Consider the following 22,369-nt stretch of genomic DNA (forward strand, 5'->3'; position numbering starts at 1 on the left):
CATATCTGGGTCTGTGAACACAATGTAGGTCGAGGAAATGTACTAAAAACACAGATTTAAGAATCAACACCATTGTTTCTCTAAATAATCCAATAATTATATTCAACAAATTACATGGCAGAAAAGTCCCTATGAAGATATTAACAACACACTGTTGATTTGATGTTATAAACCCAACTCTCTGTATGGATGTTACCCAAAGAGGTATGTGCTTTCTGTAGTTTAGGTGACCTTACCCTCTCAGATTTAACTGTACGTTTTCTCATTCTAATATCTCATTACTGAAAGCTGATTTCAATGTTCTCGGGCGTGTTGGATTTTAAACATGTGAGGGTAATCCTTGATTGTCTCTTACCCTATCCAATAAATCTAATCAAGTGATGTGATGTGCAACACTCAGCCATTAGGACACCTGGAGAATGCCATTGTTAGGGTCTATCAATAGGACAGGAAGACTTTGATCAGGCCGAGGAAACACCCAGCCTTACAAAAGCTGAAATTCTCCAGGAGAGGAAAAGCATTTCGGTCTTTGAAAAACAGCAAAGCAACAGAAGCAGCGGGCTTGTAAAATAAGCTTCGGGCCGCTTCACGCTGCTGCTGTTTGTTGTGCGCACCAAAGGATGGATACTTGGAAGACGTGTGATGTTCACAGAGAAGGATGTGTGCGCAGATCGTGAGTGTGTGTGTGTGTGTGTATGTGTGTGTGTGTGTGTGTGTTTGCATTGGGTGAACCCCTGAACCTTCCGGTGCTGATCAGACTCACATCCCACTGGAACTTAATCAGCAGGGGGAGTCACGTTTTGAGGGTTTGTGTTGTGTGCCTGTGTGTCTGTGTGTGCGAGAGGTTGGAGAGTTTTTTATTGACATGATCAGCAAGTGGTTGGGTTACTGATTACATGCGATGTTATAGTTTGGTTGAGATAAGGCTTTAAGCACAAAGTCCTGCCGAGTACCTGGAGTCGTCAGCTGCTTTACCACATCCACCCCATCCCTCAGAGGACCGCTGCTGCCTCTCAGGTAAATACTTTTCATGTTTTTTCCCTTCCTCTAATTCTGCACTACGGCTTTCTGGAAGACGCACTGACAACATATTTGACTATTTACTGGTGTTTAAGTGTGAACTACTGGTAAATTGTCTGTAATGTGATCAGAAAGATGAACATCGTGAATTTTTATAAAATACCAGTATGTTTGACGGTTTGGGGCAATCGATTGTCTGATAAGATGATATAAAGTCTTTCAGAAGTCATTGATGTGACTAATTATATTTAAATTTGTGCTATTTTGAAGAAAATCTATTTGATTAAATCAGATGAAATCACATAATTGGCCCCAAACTCCTGAACGTGGTGTCTCTTTGCAGGTGCCGGTGCAGTGTGTGTGTCTTTTTTCTGCTTTCTTGGCATCTGTTGAGCACACAGCAGCATCATGAGCATAGAGGCCCAAAAAACACGTGCAGCGTTCTGCTCCAACCTCAAGGTCAGTAATGTGTTCCCTTTGCACAAAGTGTCGGGGAACATAGCTCGCTGCTTCATGAAGGGCCATAATAATTGTATTTATATTAGTGCTGTGAAAAATAACGCGTTAACTCAGTTAATTCAATTACAGGTTTAACTAGTTTTTTTTTTTTAACGCATTTAACGCATGCGCAGAATGAGCTTCCAATCTGTCTGTTGTTGGTCGTCGGGACGAAAAAAAAGTCACTTGCAAAATGAGCTTCCAATACACCACTTCAATCTGAACTCTGTCCGCTCTCATGCAGACGGTCGTGCTGTTCATCGGTAATGATCCTTCCGCAGGTTCACCTACGGAAACCTTGTTACGACTTTTACTTCCTGTAGATCAGGGTCTCAACACGTCGATCGCGACCTGCCAGTCGATCGCGGCGTAGTGTTGGTAGATCGCATGACATTAAAAGGTTGGCCCGCCCCCTGACATGTTCTCTATAGCACGTCTTTGTTCTTTTATTAAACTAAACGTCTGTTGTTGATCGTATCTCCACAGCAGCATGTCATTTCTGTCTCTACGCGTTGCGTTAACACTTATCGATCTCCGTCTGGCGCGCCACAGAGCTCCGTGCGCGCGCATCGGGACCGAGCAAAAAAAGTCACTTGTCAATCTGTCCACCTGTCCGGGCCGGTGAGGTTTCAGCTTTGCAGCGGTGTCCCCGCCGTCCCTTTCATCACGGCCCAGTTCATGAAGAAAACCCACACAGTCAGTTTGCCTCAGCAGCTGCTAGAGGAAGACTAGAGGCCTTTAGATTGTATCATGGTGGAGTTAATGGTTGACAAACAAGAGAAAAATGTTCTGTTTAACCCTCCTGTTACCTTTACATTTACTAACATATTTTACCCTCGGGGTCAATTTGACCCCAGCAATTAAAACCTCCAGAAAATTATTAGAATTAATATTGCTTCCCAAGTTTAAGTGTGAGGTACTTTATGTTTGTTTGTTGACTACCTAAATATCCCTTTGAATAAATAAAAAAGTTGATATTTCTTATATGTTTGACACAGTGAAAAACAGCCTGGGGTCAAATTGACCCCAAAGAACACCGACATTAAACATTGAATGGGGTCAAATTGACCCGAAAGGTAACAGGAGGGTTAAACATTCTGTTTATGATGAAGATGTATTAATGTTCCATATGGAAGAAAACTGCTAAATAACTGCTGAGTTGCAGCACCATTGTATAGTAGAATGTATAAATGTATATATCCGTCTTTTGTCATAAATCTCTATGTTCTCACAAAATATACCGAGAATATCGGTAATATGTGATTAATCATGATTAATCCACAAAAACCTGTGATTAATCCGATTAAAAACTTTAATCGTTTCACAGCCCTAATTTATATGCATTGTTGTTCTCACAAATGGATCAGTGACCATGCTAACGTTTTTAAATATCATTGTAAAAACAGCTTGCCTTTTACCTTATCTCTACGTGTTTATCTTGGCATGTCATTGCCGTGTCACAATCCTCTGTTTCTGACCACTGCTTAACCCTAGAGAGGCAGTTAAAAGCAAAGCATTAACCAAAAAGAAGAAAATAAATCATAATAATCCTCTTGACTAGATACAATCTAAGACTTTGACACCAAATTAGACTTTGAATCCATAAAAAGTGTCTTTTCTCTTGTCAATCTCTCGTGTTAGATCGGCACAGAGATCGAGCTCAAAGTCAGGACATCATTGCAGTGACCTGTGTGAATTGCATGTGCAAGCTGTTTGTTATTGATTCACTTTATCAATGTGGCTGCACAGTTAATTAGATACTTCAGAATGATCATATAAGAAAATTGGACATTATCTGAACGCTAGTAGTTAATATTAGTTGTTAATATTGATTTATTGCACAGTGAACTGGAAGAAATGTGTTTGTTTGTGAAGCTTTATCTGTTCTATCCACATATTTACACAATCGTCTACGACCTACAGCACGTTGTCAAGCAAGGCGATCCTAAAAGGACTCAAATGAGTTTCTAAAGATTTAGGATTTCACTAAACATTGAAATCTCCAGTACACACAAAAAAAACATTGTGTCCCTTTAATTTGACGAGGACGACAACTTGAATAGCGTGACTGCAATGTCCTGTTTATTTGTCCGTACACACAAGATTAAACTAATCAGAGTGAATGTAAATCCAATCAGAGATAAAACAGAAGTGAAGATCTTTAAACGTGTGCTTGGTGTTGTGCGTGAGCCTTATCCATCATGTGTTGATACAGACATTGACCTTATCATCTGTGCGAGGTACAATCACATCCTTTTACCCTTTGAAATGCAATCGCCTCATTCAAAAACCTTCCAAACAATGTAGATGAATCCTCTCACTGGGAATTCTTGAAGGGGGGATTATCACTGAACCTCAACGAATCAAATCAAACTGTTCTTGTTGTAGAGAAGAGCAGTTTCACCCAACATGCTGGTTGTGTGTGTTGTGTTTCCAGCTCTTCCTGGCCTCATTGGCATCTGTATACTTCGCCAAAGCCTTTGGTGGAGCCTACATGAAGAGCTCCATCACCCAGATCGAGAGACGCTTTGACATCCCCAGCTCCCTCATTGGGGTCATTGATGGCAGCTTCGAAATGGGTATGTGCAGCTTACTTTAAAACAAAAATATTAGGGATATAGATGTTTTTTTAATTAATTGGTGGGCTTCAGAGGCTAAATGTGTCCCCTTGTCCTGCTAAGCTATGCTGGCCGCCTGCTGACTATAGCTTCTCAATTAGCATATAGACATGAGAGCGCTCTTGATCTAATCACGTAAGGACCGTATGCATATCTTCAGAAGTGTGAATTATTCATTCAGTTATTGTAATTCTTCTCCCCCCCAGGTAACCTCTTGGTGATCGCCTTCGTGAGCTACTTCGGCGCTAAGCTCCACCGTCCCCGGCTGATTGCTATCGGCTGTGTGATCATGGCTGCTGGATCTTACCTCATGGCCCTGCCTCACTTCTTCCAGGGACTGTTAGTATACACGGTTTCCTTAATCTTCTTATGAATCAAATGTTGTTAATGATACACATCATTTAATTAGAATCACAGCAGAGCTGCTGTGGAATCTTAGCGTTTAATTTAACCACAAAGGGAAGAGTTAACGAACTACTGTTATTCAGGATTCAATATGCACAGAGGAATGAATATAATATCGGAAAATAACAGCTAATTATATCTATTGACCGGTTTGGTCTGTCATATAACGAGGCTCATAACCTTTGTATTTGGCTGGTCGTTTCCAACATTAGTGCACACAGCAGACTATAAAGAGCTTTATGAGAAAGTCAGACTACCAGGGCAAGGATTGTGTGTGTACATTAGTTCATACGATTATAGTGTCTACAAAACACAGTCAGAATATTAAGAAATAATACATAACCTGGTTTGCTTAACCCTTTAGAGGGAACTCATTGAAATACTTTGAAATTCTAAATGTCAACATTACAGTGCTATTGGAGGACATAACAATACTGTTTTACTGTTACAACAAATATATTGTTTATAGGTAGAAAATCAACATCAATGAAGTTACCATAGTTGGTTCCTCGCCCAAAATAAAGGGTTAATCTTGTGCTTCATAGACTTGCAGTTGATTAAAGTCTCATGAATCAGAAGTCACACAGGAAGTTGAAGGGGTTTTGGGGGATTTAGTAATCCAGCCATGGTTGTAAGGGAGATATTACGATTTTAAAGACATGTAGCCTACACAGTGTTTTCATGCTGCATAAACACAAATGATTTCACGCATATTGAGCATTACATTTACATCTAATAAATGATTAGATTACATCTAATCTCGTAATACGGAGCTTTTTTCCCTTCCGGTCTACAGAGGGGGACGCTGGCGAATTTAACGCCGCTCCGTCTGGTCCGTTTTTTGTTTTACCTTCTCCCAAATTCACACCCACGCTATTTCTTTTTGTTTTGTTTGTTGTTTTTGTTTTTTGTTTTGTTTGCTACCTGTCGCACCTGCTCTCCACTGCCACGAACAGCTGGCTTGCTAGCTAGCTAGCTGTCTCCCGCTAGCTGACAGCTACCCGCGAACCTACCGGCTTCCAACCTCCTGCCCTCGGTCCCAGCGGTTCAGCTCCGACGGCCTGCCTGCTGCGGATCGTGCCGGCCACTTCTCCTGCTCTCCACCTCATACCTCCTCCCTGGACAACTAGCCGGCTGGCCGCCGGTCTCCCGCTAGCCGCCGGCTACTAATTCAGTTTATTTGTATAGCCCAATTTCACAAATTACAAATTTGTCTCAGAGTGCTTTACAATCTGTACACATAGACATCCCTGCCCCAAAACCTCACATCGGACCAGGAAAAACTCCCAAATAACCCTTCAGGGGGAAAAAAAGGGAAGAAACCTTCAGGAGAGCAACAGAGGAGGATCCCTCTCCAGGATGGACAGATGCAATAGATGTAATGTGACCAGAAGGACAGATTTAGAGTTTAAATACATTCAATGAATGTGACAGAGTGTATGAATAGTTCATAGTAGGCATATTCCACGATGGAGACCTCCACGATCCATCAGGCAGATGGCGGTGGGGAGCAGGAGTGGGCGGAGTCTCAACAGTGGGCGGAGTCTCAACAGGACAGTGGCGTAGTCAGGAGCAGGAATTCCACGACCCAGACCTCAATGATCCATCAGGCAGATAGGATCTATGTCCTCTCATAGGGTCCAATGACCCAATGAGACGTGAAGTCAAAAGGACTCCGGGGAGAAAGCAGAGTTAGTAACGTGTGATTGAGAGATGAAAATTCATCCTTAAGGAGAGAAAAAAGAGGAGATAGGTACTCAGTGCATCCTAAACGTCCCCCGGCAGCTATAAGCCTATAGCAGCATATCAAGGGGCTGGACCAGGTGAACCTGATTCAGCCCTAACTATAAGCTCTGTCAAAGAGGAAAGTCTTAAGTCGACTCTTAAACGAGGTGACTGTGTCTGCCTCCCGGACTGAAGGTGGAAGCTGGTTCCATAAAAGAGGAGCTTGATAACTAAAGGCTCTGGCTCCCATTCTACTTTTAAGACTCTAGGAACTACAAGTAGTCCCGCATTTAGTGAGCGTAGCTCTCTAGTGAGGCAATATGGTACTACAAGCTCCTTAAGATATGATGGTGCATCACCAATCAAGGCTTTGTAGGTTAAGAGAAGAATTTTAAAAGTGATTCTTGATTTTACTGGGAGCCAGTGCAGAGCAGCTAGTGCAGGAGTGATGTGATCTCTTTTCTTAGTTTTAGTGAGAACACGAGCTGCAGCATTCTGGATCAACTGGAGGGACCTAAGAGACTTATTAGAGCAGCCTGATAATAAGGAGTTGCAGTAATCCAGTCTCGAAGAAACGAACGCGTGAACCAATTTTTCTGCATCTTTTTGAGACAAGATGTGCCTGATTTTTGAAATATTACATAGATGAAAGAATGCAGTCCTTGAGATTTGCTTTACGTGGGAGTTAAAGGACAAGTCCCGATCAAAGATAACGCCAAGATTCTTTATAGTGGTGTTGGATGCCAGGGCAATGCCGTCTACAGAAAGGGCCGATTAAAATTACTTCGGTTTTGTCTGAGTTTAACATCAAGAAGTTGCAGGTCATCCATGTTTTTATGTCTTTAAGACATGCTTGAATTTTACCGAGTTGGTTGCTCTCCTCTGATTTTATCGATAGATATAGTTGAGTATCATCTGCATAACAATGAAAGTTTATGGAATGTTTCCTGATAATATTGCCCAAAGGAAGCATGTATAAGGTAAATAAAATTGGTCCAAGCACAGAACCTTGTGGAACTCCGTGATTAACGTTGGTGGTTATCGAGGCGTCATCGTTTACAAATACAAACTGAGATCGATCTGATAAATAGGATTTAAACCAAATTAGTGCCGTGCCTGAAATGCCAATCGACTGCTCCAGTCTCTGTAATAGGATGTCATGGTCAATGGTGTCGAATGCAGCACTAAGGTCTAACAAGACCAGTACAGAGTGGAGTCCTTTATCTGCTGCCATTAAGAGGTCATTTGTAATTTTCACCAGTGCCGTCTCGGTGCTGTGGTGTTTTCTAAATCCTGATTGAAATTTCTCAAATAAACTATTATGATGTAGAAAGTCGCACAACTGATTTGCGACCACTTTCTCAAGGATCTTGGAGAGGAAAGGGAGGTTAGAGATCGGTCTGTAGTTAGCCAACACCTCTGGATCCAGAGTGGGCTTCTTCAGGAGAGGTTTAATAACAGCCACTTTGAAGGAATGTGGTACGTGGCCTGTTAGCAGAGACACATTGATAATATCTAATAGAGAGCTGCCAATTAAAGGCAAAACGTCTTTAAGCAGCCTCGTCAGGATGGGGTCCAAGAGACAGGTAGACGTGTTAGAAGTAGAAACCGTTGAAGATAATTGGTCACGGTTGATGGGAGAAAAGCCCTCCAAATATACACCAGGGCATACAGCGGTTTCCAAGGCCATTCCACTTGAGGACAGATTGGCACTGGTTAAGGGCAAGAGATTATTAATCTTGTCCCTAATAGTTAAAATATTTTCATTAAAGAAGTTCATGAAGTCATTACCACTGAGGTCTATAGGAATACTCGGCTCCACAGAGCTGTGACTCTCTGTCAGCCTGGCTACAGTGCTGAAGAGAAACCTCTCACCTACCACGTCCACTTCAACCACCCCGGCTGCCATGACTCTACAATACTCCTCCTCACAACTCCTCAAACTAAACAACTGCTCTGCTACTCCGTTCATTGCAGCCATCACAGCACTTGGACTCCTCCGCCGTCGCCGTTACATCCACAGAGCCTCCCGTAGAAAGTTTATTTACTCCCTGCCTGATCGCTTCACTCATTTCATCCCCTCCCTCTGGTCCGCACATCGCATCGCCGCAACTACTGCACGTCCCCTCCACAACAACCTGAATGAGTGCGCTGCCTGGCTCCACCCACTTTCCAAAGCATCCCAGCATGTCAAAATTCACCCACACCTCAAGGTTGCTCTGTTCAACCCCCGTTCCATCAACAACAAGGCCTCTAACTCAACGAATTCATCACGGACAATAATCTGGACTTCTCTGTTTAACTGAAACCTGGCAAACCCCACATGACTACTTCTCATTAAATCAAACCACTCCCCCTGGATATTCATACATTGACGCCTCCATGGGCGTGGTGTTGGAATAGCCACAATTATACGAAATGACATTAACACAACTGCAATAACCATCCCGGCTCCATCCTCGTTCGAACACCTTATTTTGAAACTGTCTGGTCCCAAACCCCTGATTACTGCAACCATTTATCGATCCCCTAACCCGGCTTTCCCCTCTGAACTATCTGAATTCCTCACAGAACTCTGCGCCATCTCTCCATCCATCCTGCTACTCGGTGACTTCAACATACACGTCGACTCTCCTGACTCCACAAGCACCAAAGAACTCCTGGACATCTTCAACTATTTCAACATCACCCAACATGTCGACTTTCACACCCATAAAAAAGGACATACACTTGACCTGGTCTGCACCTCCGGCATTACCATCTCCAATCTCACCAGCATTGACCTCACCATCTCCGACCACCTGGCTATCACCCTGGACATTGACATCCCCATCCCCCATGTGAAGCAGAGTGCCACCATTACATTCCGGAACATTAAATCCATCAACCTCCCCTCACTCTCCTCCTCCTTGTCTGCTATCGTCTCTGCCTCTGCTCCTATTCCGACCGCCTCCCCCACTGCCCTGGTCAATGACTATAATCATGCACTCTCCACCTGTCTTGACCTTATTGCCCCCAAAAAAACCAAGCTTGTCTCCTTCAACCATTCTGCCCCCTGGTACACTGACCAACTCCGCCATTTAAAAAAACAGGGCCGTCGACTAGAACGACTTTAAAAAAAAACTGGACTCACTGTTTACCTGGATGCCTTCAAACTCCACCAACAACAATACAAAGATGCCCTCAACGCCGCTCGCTCCTCTCATTACTCTTCTATCATCCAATCCGGCTCCAACAACCCCAAAATGCTGTTTTCCACCATCAACAAACTCCTCAAACCCATAGACACCATCACCACCTCCTTCACCACCAGCAAATGCAACTCATTTCTATCCTTCTTCAACAACAAAATCATCCAAATACACAACCAGCTGGCTGCCTCCTCCACTACCTCTCCCCCAGCCCTCTACATGACCCTCCCCCACCTTCAATCCACTCACTCTCTTCCTTCAGTCCAATCAATAAAACCTACCTCTTCACCATTGTCTCCAGCATGAAGACCTCCACCTGTGCCCTCGACCCCATCCCCTCTTCCTTAGTCAAGGCCTGCCTCCCCTCACTCTCCCTTCTCATCACAAACATCATCAACTCCTCACTCTCCTCTGGTTTTATATCCCCCCCCCCCCCCCCACACACACACACTTAAGCTCGCTGCTGTCACCCCCGTGCTGAAAAAACCTAGTCTTGACCCCAACAACTTCCGTCCAATCTCCAACCTCCCCTACCTTTCCAAATCCTTGAAAGACATGTTGCATCTCAATTTAAATCCCACCTCAATCGCCATAATCTCTACGAACCTTTCCAATCCGGCTTCCGCTCAAAACACAGCACTGAAACTGCCCGACTAAAAATCACAAATGGCATACTTCTCTCTGCTGACTCTGGCTTCCTCACCATCCTCATCCTCCTAGACCTCAGTGCCGCCTTTGACACCATCAACCACTCCATCCTCCTCTCACGTCTCCATCACTCCGTTGGCATAACTGGCCCCGCCCTCTCCTGGTTTACCTCATATCTCTCAGATCGACATCAATTCATTGCCATAAACAACTGTAACTCCTCCACCTCCCCTGTCTCTCACGGTGTCCCTCAAGGGTCCGTGCTCGGTCCCCTCCTCTTCATCATCTACATCCTTCCCCTTGGACAAATCATCCGTCGTCATGGTCTCAACTTCCACTGCTACGCCGACGACACCCAACTCTACCTATCATCCAAGACCATCACCTCAGTCACCCACACCACTCTCACCACCTGTCTAACCGAAATAAAATCATGGATGCAACAGAACTTTCTCAAACTCAACTGCAACAAATCTGAAATACTCATAATTGGCCCTAACTCCCTCACCCGCTCCGCCCAGACCATCTCTCTCAATATCGATGGCTCCATCGTCACCCCCTCTACCAAGGTCCGCAACCTCGGCATCATCCTTGACCCCACCCTCTCTTTCCTCCCCCATGCCAACCACGTCACCAAAACAGCCTTCTTTCATCTCAGGAACATCGCACGACTCCGGCCCTCCCTGTCCCCTGCCACCATTGAAATCCTCATCCACGCCCTCATAACATCAAGACTTGATTACTGCAAGAGCATCCTCTACGGCTCCCCCAACAAAATCATCAATAAACTTCAATGTGTCCAGAACTCTGCCGCCCGTCTGCTCACCTCCACCAGACGCTTTGAACACATCACCCCGGTCCTACACCACCTCCACTGGCTCCCGGTCAAGTACAGGATAGACTTCAAGCTTCTACTGATCACCTACAAAGCCCGAAACAACATGGCCCCTCCCTATCTTTCAGACCTCCTCCCCCTCCACGCTCCAACCCGTTGCCTCAGGTCCGCCGGCACAAACACTCGGAAGATCATCAGGACCAAGCGTCGGACCTGGGGTGACCGGGCCTTCTCGGCAGCTGCACCCCCCCCCCCCCCTCTGGAACGCTCTCCCCATCCACATCCGTCAGGCTCCCACCCTACCATTATTTGAGCAAGCCCTCAAAACACACCTCTTCCAAATCGCGTTCACCTGCTAATCCCTTACCCCGATACGACTCATACAGCTTCTCCAGTTTGTCACCCCGTTTGTTTTCCTTTCTTCACGTTACTGTTCCTGTTTGTTCGTCTTGTCTGCTAACTTTTTGTTTTGTTCTGTCTGTCTCTTGTTCCCTGTAAAGCGTCTTTGGGTATTTAGAAAAGCGCTATAGAAGTCCGAATTATTAATAGCCTTTGTAATTTTCAGATAATCTTTTTGAAATAGACGGCGTTGTAACTATTCTCAATTGGTTTCCCACAGGTACAAGTATGAGACCAGCGTGTCTCACGCCACAAATACCAACAGCACTGAGAGCCTCCTGCCCTGCCTGTCCAACCACAGCCTGGCAGATGAGACGCCTGATTTAGAGGCCATAACGGGTAACAACACACACACAGAGGAGATACCACATCAAGTCACTCATAGAAGCACAAAACAGAGTTGTCAATATCATGTCCCCGTTTCATTTCATTCCTCCCTCAGCTTGTGAAAAGGCGTCCGGCTCGTCTCTGTGGATCTACGTCTTCTTGGGAAACATGCTGCGTGGCATTGGAGAGACTCCCATCATGCCTCTGGGTGTGTCCTACCTCGACGACTTCTCCAAAGAAGAGAACACTCCTTTCTATTTGGGTGAGTTACTCTTTACCTCCGGACCTCATCGGGACATTTCCCACTGCACTACAGATATGTCACTGCAGTTGTATCTACTTTATTTCACTTGAAAGGATGTTACTCTCTGTTTACTCTATTAGCCCACTTAGTCAGTGCTTTGTTGCTCTTCTGTGTGCCTGTCCTATATATGTTGGATAATACTTGATTGCTACATCTCATGTCTTTCTCTCGTTCTCCGTTCCCTAGCCTGCATCCATACAGTGGGAATTTTAGGCCCTATGTTTGGGTTCATGCTCGGGTCCTACCTGGCCAAGGTCTACGTGGACATCGGGTCTGTGGATTTAGGTATGGGACCTATGTGTTCAATTCAATTCAGTTTGTTGTATATAGCCCAATATCACAAATTACAAATTTGCCTCAGCGGGCTTTACAATCTGTACACATACGACATCCTTGACCTTTGACCTCACATCGAACCAGGAAAAACTCCCAAAAAATAGAAAAAAACTTTTCAGAAACCTTCAGGAGAGCAACAGAGGAGGATCCCTCTCCAGGATGGACAGAAGCAATATATGTCACGTTTACAGAAGGAATCATTAGCGAGTTACAACAAATTCAATGAGTATGACAGAGTGTATGGACCACGATCCAGACCTCCATGATCCATGAGATGTGTTCAATGTGTGTTAATGTGACACAAATTGGTAGTTCTCACCCATTAAGTCAGTTTCTTTTGATTGATAAGGAAAATATTGGCTGTGTGCAGACCTTATTATTGTTATTTTTTTTATAGATTCTTTATTTTTTATTTTTTTATTTTTAATATACTTTATTAATCCACAAGGGGAAATTAGTTCTCTGCATTTAACCCATCCTTAGTTATTAAGGAGCAGTGGGCTGCAGTGATGCGCCCGGGAAGCAACTGGGGGTTCAGTGCCTTGCTCAAGGACACTTCGACTTGCTTCCGGTGTTCGTTGAAGTTGTTACATTCCTCTGAGTGTCAAACCGCGGCAGTACGGTTTGACACTGTTTCCGTTTTTAAAACAATTATTTCTCCGCAAAAATAAGGATCATAAATGAGTTTAACTCGTGGATGAATCAGTCGGGTTTCCTCCTGCTCCTCCTTCCTTCCGTCTCCCCCTCTGATACACAGAGGAACGGAGGGCGACGTGTCGGGTGACGCGGCGCGGAAAGAACTCGTCACATGAAACCTTCAATGTGATTGGTCAATCCGTTTGTCTGTCAACATTTTGCGAAAAAAACAACCAATGATCACTCAGTAAATCACAAGGACCTCCCACCACACATGTGAGGCTCTATAGCAGCCTGTCAGTCAGAGAAGCAGTTTTGTCTTTAAAAAGAAGGAACAAACTTTCAATTGCGATTAATCGCGATTAATCGCGATTAAAAGTTTGTAATTAATCGCAATTTCACAATGTGCGATTAATTAGTTAATTTTTTTTAATCGATTGACAGCCCTACTTATTACACAAAATCTAGCATTAAAGTGACCTTCAGCACAACAATAATCCCTTCCTCCAAGTGTGTCATAAAGTGATTGCAAAACAGTCCTTCAAACACTTCCTAACCCGACGTCTTTGCTCGGCTTCTGCTCCCAGACAGCATCACCATCAACTATAAGGACTCCCGCTGGGTGGGGGCCTGGTGGCTGGGCTTCATAGTGACTGGCACCGTGATCCTGCTGGCCAGTATCCCGTTCTGGTTCTTGCCCAAGTCTTTGCCCAAACAGGGGCAAGAGCAGAGCCACAGTACGGGCACCGAGCTCGCCACAACAGCGGAGCAGGAGAATTTCCTCGGAGACGAAAACCAGGATCAGGAGGAGAAGCCAGTTTCCTTAAAGGAGCTGGCTAAAGGTACCACCCCCACTTTTGCATCAGTTTAAAATGCTATGAAGCAGAGTGCTTTGTTTGTTTTTCCAGCTGTAATTTATAGCACAGGTCATCTCATATTACTTGACTTATTCCCGTTTTATCTATGAAGAGCAATGCATGCCCTAAACTACTTATATACGATTTAAAACACCAAGAGATGTGTCAATACAAAAATAGTTTTCAGGGTGGAGGTTTTCAATCATTTACCAGGTGAAGCCCAGCAAATTCACAGCCTGTGATCCGTGACCCTTAACACTGGAAATGCAGCAACTAACTCCGGCGCAATCTGAGTTGAATGACACTTCAGTGCAGAAAAACATATGGAAACAGTTATCTAACCATAGGGACAGTCACGCCAGAGTTCATTACAACATGACATAACATCACATAATTATTTGAAAGGGATATTATAAAATGAATCAACGAATACAAAAAGATTACACAAATAGACGATAAAGAGACCAAAGAACAAAGACAAGCTGCGTAAAGAAAGCTCTTTAATGTCTGTAAAATGACAACAAATTATGCCACACTAAATATGTGTGTATTCTCATTTGCATTGTGTTTGTGAATAGACATATTATTATTATTACTATTATTATAATATAATTTTTAAAAGGGACCATGCACAGTTAAAACCTAAATGTCACCATTTGATGCACTGTACCAGATTGAAGCTATACAACTAATTTGCATATGTAGTCCCTTAAATAATCACATTATTTTTATAATTATGAAAAAAACATTTCCACTTCAAATATAAATGTATGCCATTCTCAAAACGGCTGCTATTTTGTATGCAAAGACTTAAGGACACCAAATGAATTTGACTTTTTATACTGTATATTTTAACAATTCACTCCGGCAACAACAAGGAAGCCATCGTGTTTCTCAATGAAACTACTTTAGTTTTATTCCAACCATTTCTCTTTGTTCCCCACCAGATTTTGTGCCGTCCCTGAGGAGGCTCTTCAAGAACAGCATCTTCACGATGATGGTCCTCACGTACCTGGTTTCCGTCAACGGCTTCATTGGCATGATCACCTTCAAGCCAAAGTACATGGAGCAAGCCTTCGGCCAATCGGCCTCCAGGGCCATTTTACTCATAGGTACAGAGCGATAACTGAGCCCTGTTCAGTCTTTACTGCAACTTAAACAATGATGTTATTGAAGGGAAGTGTGATTTTGAGAGATAAAGTTGACTTGAAGCGTAAGCGCGGAGTAGCCCACTGGGGTCTCTCCTTCTGTGTCTGTAAAGTAGCCCCCCAAACTAAGATAAGCATTTTATGACTGAGTACCAGCACGGCCAGATGATGGTGTTACTTTTGCATTGTTCTGTACGCAGAACGATGTTGGAACAGTTAATTATATATGTTTTAAATGTTATTGGGTCAGCCGTAAGACCTGAAGATCGAGAGTGAAAGGGTTAGCAAATGAATGGATGTATCAGCTCAAAGCTAAAAGTATTGTGGAAATGGTTAAACGGGATAGCCAGGAGTAATGAATACACAGTAACACTATTTGGAAATATTGACAAACAGTTCTGTTAAGTTTTAAACTGTATAAATAGCTCAAACAGCGAATTAAATGTAGTGCGTAAATGGTTAAACGAGTTAAAACTATTGGATCAATGTTTCAAACAGTTAAAATCAAAAAAATTAAAATGGTTTAAAAAGATAGCTAGGAGTAATTAATAAACTATTTTAAAATATTGGATCATTATTGAACAAATAAAACAGTCGACTAAAAGTAATGGATCAATGGCTAAAATGTACAGCTCCTGTCAATCGTAGTATGAATGCCATGTTGAAGAAACTCACGTCGACAGAGACAGTTCAATTGTATGAAGAAAAGAAATTGTAACAGGATCCACATTCATTTATTTAACAGTGTCAAATATTAAACTACTGCAGAGGATAAAACGGTGGCAATGGTTCAAAAAGGCAAAAGGCTGGTTCGGTGATTGGCCTTCCCCCTGACTCACTGGAGGTCACCATACAAAAGAGGACAAGGGCCAAGCTAAACATGTGGGACACCGTGTTTTTAAGAATGTCCGAAGTTCATTCAGTGAGCGACTTAACCCTCCTGTCGCCTTCGGGTCAATTTGACCCGATTCAATGTTTAATGTCGGTGTTCTTTCGGGAGTCAACAAACAAACATAAAGTACCTCACACTTAAACTTGGAAAACAATATTAATTCTAATAATTTTCTGGAGATTTTAATAGCTGGGGTCATATTGACCTCAAGGGTAAAATATGTTAGTAAATATAAAGGTAACAGGAGGGTTAAACATTGAATCGGGTCAAATTGACCCGAAGGCAACACAAGGGTTAAGATGCCTCGGTGTTCCATTGAGCGACTGAGAAGGTCTTCCATTCCAGCAGCGGTTCGGTTTTTTAATTTATTTTTATTTTTAATTTTAGGACAGGGTACAAAAAAAAAAAAAAAATTATTAGAGAGAGAGAAAAAATGCACAGGTTATAGTAGCTTATTTTTTTTTTTTTCAGTCTTAATGAACAGCTTTATTTATTTTTTGGATTTAGCATCTTTCTGTTGGTCATGTTTTATGGAGCATCTTCTGGTTTTGTTTGTTCCTTTTCGTGTGTTTCTTGTCTGTTGTGTCTATTTTTCGTCAGAATGACTTGTTGGTGACAAATAAGTTTCCCCACAGGGAATTAATACATGTTTATAATGTAATCTAATCTAAATAGTTACAATAAATTAAAATGAACACATTTGTAACATGACAGGTGGAGCTGGTTCAGGGCTGTGGACGGGAAGCTAGAATAGCTCAATATTTAATTATTATTATCTTTATTTAAAAGGGACCATGTACAGTTAAAACATAAATGTCACCATTTGATTCACTGTAACATATTGTAGCTACACAGCTAATTTGCATCTGTTGTCCCTTGACACATCTGTAGTCCTTGACACATCTGTAGTCCTTTGACACATCTGTAGTCCCTTGACGCATCTCTAGTCCTTTGACACATCTGTAGTGCCTTGACACATCTGTAGTCAGTCCCATGACACATCTGTAGTCCCATGACACATCTGTAGTCCCTTGACAAATCTCTAGTCCTTGACATATCTCTAGTCCTTTACATATATGTAGACCCTTGACACATATGTAGTCCCTTGACATTAGGAATCATCATTCCTTTGCTCTCTATGTGTCGTCTTTAACACGTTTATTTGTTACCCAATGTCTTTGACACATTGTTTTTATCACTTTATGGCAAAAAAAACCCTGTGATTAGTAGGACTTTATACTTTCCCCAGCATATATTATTCATCCATCCATTCATTGATCAATTCATTCGTCCATCCAGGCATACTGAACCTGCCAGCAGTAGCTTTGGGAATCATCACCGGAGGCCTCATCCTGAAGCGCTTCAAGCTGGGTGTCATCGGAGCAGCCAGGGTGTCAATCGCCGCCTCCGTCGGGTCCTTGTGTCTGCTCTTCATCCAGATCTTCATCTCTTGTGATATGGCCGAGGTGGCAGGTCTGACTGTGTCCTATCAAGGGTGAGTGGCATACAAACCCATTTCCCATCACTTTTTAAATGATTTTTATACTTTAAAAAAAATATTTATATTTTATATATTTAAGTGTTTCGAATAATAAAGAATAATCTCCAAGGAAACTCATTCATTCCTCCCTGGAACAAACCCCCCGACTCACGCTTCTCTGTACCCGTCTGTGTGCACCAGGGATTCTCAGGTGTCCTACAGCCAGCAGACCTTGCTGTCCCAGTGCAACATGGGCTGCTCCTGCTCAGTGAAGCATTGGGACCCAGTGTGCGCCCACAACGGGGTAACGTACGCCTCGCCTTGCCTGGCTGGCTGCCAAACCTCCACCGGCATCGGCAAGGACATGGTAAGACTGCCGCTGATCTGTTCTCCTAAAAATAGATAGGACTGCTAGATTAAAGATGAGAGCTAGAGGCACACAACAACTCCTCTCGCATATCAAGAAAATCGAGAGAAGTTTCTTTTTTTATCATTCCTCTGGTTCATTGGCAATTGTCAAAAAAGTCTTGACGTACACATAAATCCCACAGTCAAAGGTAGTTGTACATATCTCTTTCTTCTGGTTCTTTAGATGTTTCATAACTGTACCTGCGTTGGAGAGACGATGACTCCGGCCATCAACATGTCTGCAGAGCTGGGCCAGTGCCCCAGGGGGAACAACTGTGAAAACATATTCAAAATCTACATGGCTTTGTCCGTTTTGGGGTCTTTCATTTCTGCCTGTGGGGGTACGCCGGGATACATCGTACTGCTCAGGTCAGCGAAACATCTTTTATGGTTATGCCTTGCATTGTTTTATTGATTTCTGTACCAATTTTGTGTGTACTGCCTCTATAACATTGTTGCGGGTAATATTGCATCTTGTTTATATTCTCACAACTAAAATGCTGATTTTGAGTTCTGATGTGATAGTATTTGGGTTTATCTTCCAGGTCCATACAGAAAGACCTGAAGTCACTGGCTTTGGGTATGCAGACACTAATAGTGAGAACTTTGGGTACGTATCTGAAATACTGATTTGTGTGTAAAATCATCATATTCAAGGTATTTTCCAAATTCAAGAACCAGGCTCATATTGTATTATTAGCTCTTGATATGTGTAAGAAAATGTGACTCTCTGTGTTTTCAGGTGGGATACCTCCTCCAATATATTTCGGAGCACTGATTGACCGAACCTGCTTGAAGTGGGGCACCAAGCAGTGTGGAGGCCGGGGAGCATGCCGCTTCTATGATGCTGATAAGTTCAGGTACAGTTTTATGGTGTTTTATTGATGGAATACTCTATCCGTAACATTCCTGTGATGACGATGTTTGCTAATATATCTCTAAAAGTTTGAATCTAGTTTAAGTCTGAATGCTGCTATAATACAGACTTACATTTTTTATAGTTTTTTATATTTCTTAATTTATGTGTTGTCTAAATGTTCTTTGTTGTTGTTGTTGTTTGCTGTTCTGCACTTTATTACTTTATTACTATTATTATTTTTTATTATTACTACAATACACTTTATTTTGGACAAAGAGAGAACGGTACTTTCAGATCTTCTGTATGTTTGCACAAATGGAAGAATTGACAATAAAGATGACTTTGATTTTTAAGAGACATTCAACCATCAGCTGTACCATTGGAATTAATCATTTAAAGTCACAGTTTAAAGGTGCAATGTGTAACATCATCACGTGGGCCTAACAAAAAGGAGTCAGTATCTCACCTCTACTTCTGGGTCAATTAAAGTTTTTTTATTTGTATTTCAAAACATTTTCTCTGGATTTCTACACTTTTACACACTTGCCATTAAGTAGAATATTATTTATTTTGGTTAGAACTCTGTCAAGAACTTCCAAATGAAAACACTTACATTTACTTAACCTCCCCTGTTCCAATGTGTTTCACTTTGCAGAATGACATTCTTGGGCTTGATCACGGGACTCTACTTCCTATCCAACCTGCTCTGGGGAGGCCTCTATTTCATAATTGTCAAGAGACACAAGAAGTTAGCGCTGAGGGATCAGGCCAAAGAAAACGGAGTGGAGGGCGACTCGGTGGGCAACGGACACGCACACATTGTCATAAAGAAAGACGATGCAGGCAACGAGAGCACTATTTAAGGTGTCCGAGGATGGAGACACCATTGGACGATGCAAGCGAACCAAACAGATTTTCCATTGCCTAAGTACTGCTGCATCCATAGTGGACCTGATGCGGTAATGGTACAGTGTCAGCACTCTTTGGCCTTCAAGTAGTACACCTTTCTTCTTCTTCTTTTTACCACAATATCGTGCTGTAAACATCAGCTGCAGTTTGTTCACTTCAACGGTCAAAGACTCTTTGCTCAGTTTTTAATAAGAGCAACAATCACATCGTTCCACATATACACCGAGACGGGACATTTTAGAGGCTTCGAGACAGTCGGGTAAACAAAATGGGAACACGCGGCGCTCACTTCTCAAGATGTTCCCCGGGGAAACATTTCAGTGTGATGTCTGAGGAACCGAAGCACAAAATACGTCAAATATCTGGAGAACGTTTGGCTTTTTTGTGTCCGTGCGTCATGAAAGTCGAGTTCCACCACTTAACATTCAAAGTGATGTATGTGTACAGTGAATGTACAATAGAGTGTGTGTGCAGCAATGTTTTAAACACGAGTAAAAATTCAACTAGCGTTTGCGGCCTAAAACGTTCGTCACATGACGCATCGTTTGAGTTCTTTCAGTGTTGAACGTGTGGTCTCCCATGTTCTTCAGTGAGAGTTGGAGACATCATAACGCCTGACTCAGCGTCTTTGTCGAACAGTATTGTGATGAGGACGGCGGGGAAAGACGCAGGTTTTAATTCGGGGGGTGTTTAGTTAACAAGTGAGCAAGTGTAGAGCTTCAACTGACCCAGTAAATTAACCAACTTTATGACAAGAATAGTGACTCGGATCAGGATTTAAGTGCATTCTGTCTATAGCTGCTATAATTAGGACTGTTACAGATTTTGACCATTTTGGTTGCAAGAAAAGCCCCAACAGCAAATGGTGAGATAGCTGGTACCCACTGGATGCCTGGGACTGTGACTGAAAGCAGCACGAGCGGTCTGAGAAAGATAAAAGGAGTTGTCGATGATATTAAAGTGGCCAAACCAATACTACTTATTGGTCGCCAGTGTCTTCGAGCACTATATACAGGACTGTCTCAGAAAATTAGAATATTGTGATAAAGTTCTTTATTTTCTGTAATGCAATTAAAAAAACAAAAATGTCATGCATTCTGGATTCATTACAAATCAACTGAAATATTGCAAGCCTTTTATTCTTTTAATATTGCTGATTATGGCTTACAGCTTAAGAAAACTCAAATATCCTATCTCTAAATATTAGAATATCATGAAAAAGTATACTAGAAGTAGGGTATTAAACAAATCACTTGAATCGTCTAATTAACTCGAAACACCTGGAAACACATTTTCAAATGTTTGATTTTGTTTTGCTGTTATAAATCTTTTTTTTTACTTGGTCTGAGGAAATATTCAAATTTTATGAGATAGGATTTTAGAGTTTTCTTAAGCTGTAAGCCATAATCAGCAATATTAAAAGAATAAAAGGCTTGCAATATTTCAGTTGATTTGTAATGAATCCAGAATGCATGACATTTTTGTTTTTTTAATTGCATTACAGAAAATAAAGAACTTTATCACAATATTCTAATTTTCTGAGACAGTCCTGTACATGCGAATGCAAATCAGTTGGATGTGGACACCCGAGCACAGTGACATTTTTGTCAGGTGCAAATTAATTTCTCTGGTAGTTTGCATCTCTGAACAAACCTGCTTGCTTTAAAGATAAATATGAGTAACTTAAAGGTATAGATCAGCATGTTGGCAAATGTGCTCGCAACCAGAAAAGATGATGGAAAAAACAACTGGGATATAATGTGTGAATTGATAAGCTTGAGATTCGGTGATAAGCAGACTTTGTTCTTTGTTGCCCGTCTTTGTGGTCGGCTACCTTTCTAGTAGCTTTAAATATAAAGAATGGTATCGATTGTTTCATCTTGCCATATATGTATTTTCTAAAGTGTGGAATTGTGGCTTTAAGACATTTTTGAATCATTGCAGAGAAACGAGCAGTAGAGGGGCAGCGACATTTGACATGCTTGGATATCTCCCATCTCTGACTGTAGACACACCTGTTGTTACATCACATCATTAAGTCCTCAAGGTCATGGACGTTTATATAATCATCTGACTCACTCATTTCTGAGAAAGTTCACTATAGTTTGGATAGTGGACTAAAAGTAGGTGGAACTTTGTTTTACTCTGTTATACACTGTAGTCGTCAATGGAAATGTATCATCGGCCGTATGTAGATACATTTTTATATTCGATATATGTTGTGCTCTTACAGTGTGTTGATTTTCCTTGAATCTGTAAGCATTAAAGACATGTTTTCTCAATATATTTAAACCCTAAGTATTAATAATGTTCTTTTAACCCTTGTGTTGCCTTCGAGTCATTTTGACCCGAATCAATATTACACCCTCCCCCCGCCTTTGGATTAATTTGACCCCATTCAATGTTTAATGTCGGTGTTCTTTCGGTTGTCAACAAACAAACATAAAGTGCCTCACACTTAAACTTGGAAAACAATATTAATTCTAATAATTTTCTGGAGGTTTTAATTGCTGGCGTCAAATTGAACCCAAAGGGTAAAATATGTTAGTAAATATAAAGGTAACAGGAGAGTGAAACATTGAATCGGGTCAAAATGACCCATAGGCGGGGGGAGGGTGTAATATTGATTCGGGTCAAAATGACCCGAAGGCAACACAAGGGTTAAGCAAACCAACTATGTCTGAAAAAAGGCTTTTTGTTATATACTCAACAAATGTTTTTTCCCTTCAATTGACAGAGTTACCTGAGTATCTTTTTGCCCGCAGCTTTACTTTATTGCTTCAGTCTCACTGCTCTCAGAGCGAAGCTTTGGCCTCCGTCTGCAGCTGTTTTCAGTGTCAAGGCCTCAATAACACACTGCACCCAAACATAAAG

At 42.1% G+C, this 22,369-nt stretch overlaps 1 protein-coding gene across 1 annotated transcript; it reads left to right on the forward strand.

Moving 5' to 3' along the window:
* Positions 1-801: 801 nt before the first annotated feature.
* Positions 802-20,003, forward strand: LOC130200301 (solute carrier organic anion transporter family member 1C1-like). The gene is made up of 15 exons (XM_056424460.1): positions 802-1,017; positions 1,364-1,479; positions 3,956-4,097; positions 4,343-4,475; positions 11,560-11,678; positions 11,782-11,928; positions 12,157-12,255; positions 13,530-13,784; positions 14,747-14,911; positions 17,139-17,334; positions 17,521-17,686; positions 17,912-18,096; positions 18,273-18,337; positions 18,470-18,587; positions 19,242-20,003. Exons 2-15 carry the CDS (start codon positions 1,429-1,431, stop codon positions 19,447-19,449), a joined length of 2,049 nt encoding a protein of 682 aa, XP_056280435.1. The 5' UTR covers positions 802-1,017; positions 1,364-1,428; the 3' UTR covers positions 19,450-20,003.
* Positions 20,004-22,369: the final 2,366 nt, after the last annotated feature.

The sequence above is a fragment of the Pseudoliparis swirei genome, chromosome 10 (genome assembly GCF_029220125.1).
Source record: "Pseudoliparis swirei isolate HS2019 ecotype Mariana Trench chromosome 10, NWPU_hadal_v1, whole genome shotgun sequence".
In the NCBI taxonomy this organism is placed as follows: Eukaryota; Metazoa; Chordata; class Actinopteri; order Perciformes; family Liparidae; genus Pseudoliparis; species Pseudoliparis swirei.

Coding starts and splice junctions, on each gene's coding strand:
- LOC130200301 (XM_056424460.1), top strand. CDS start 1,429: ATGAGCATAGAGGCCCAAAAAACACGTGCAGCGTTCTGCTCCAACCTC. Junction 4,098..4,342: donor TGATGGCAGCTTCGAAATGG/GTATGTGCAGCT, acceptor TCTCCCCCCCAG/GTAACCTCTTGGTGATCGCC. Junction 11,679..11,781: donor TGATTTAGAGGCCATAACGG/GTAACAACACAC, acceptor TTCCTCCCTCAG/CTTGTGAAAAGGCGTCCGGC.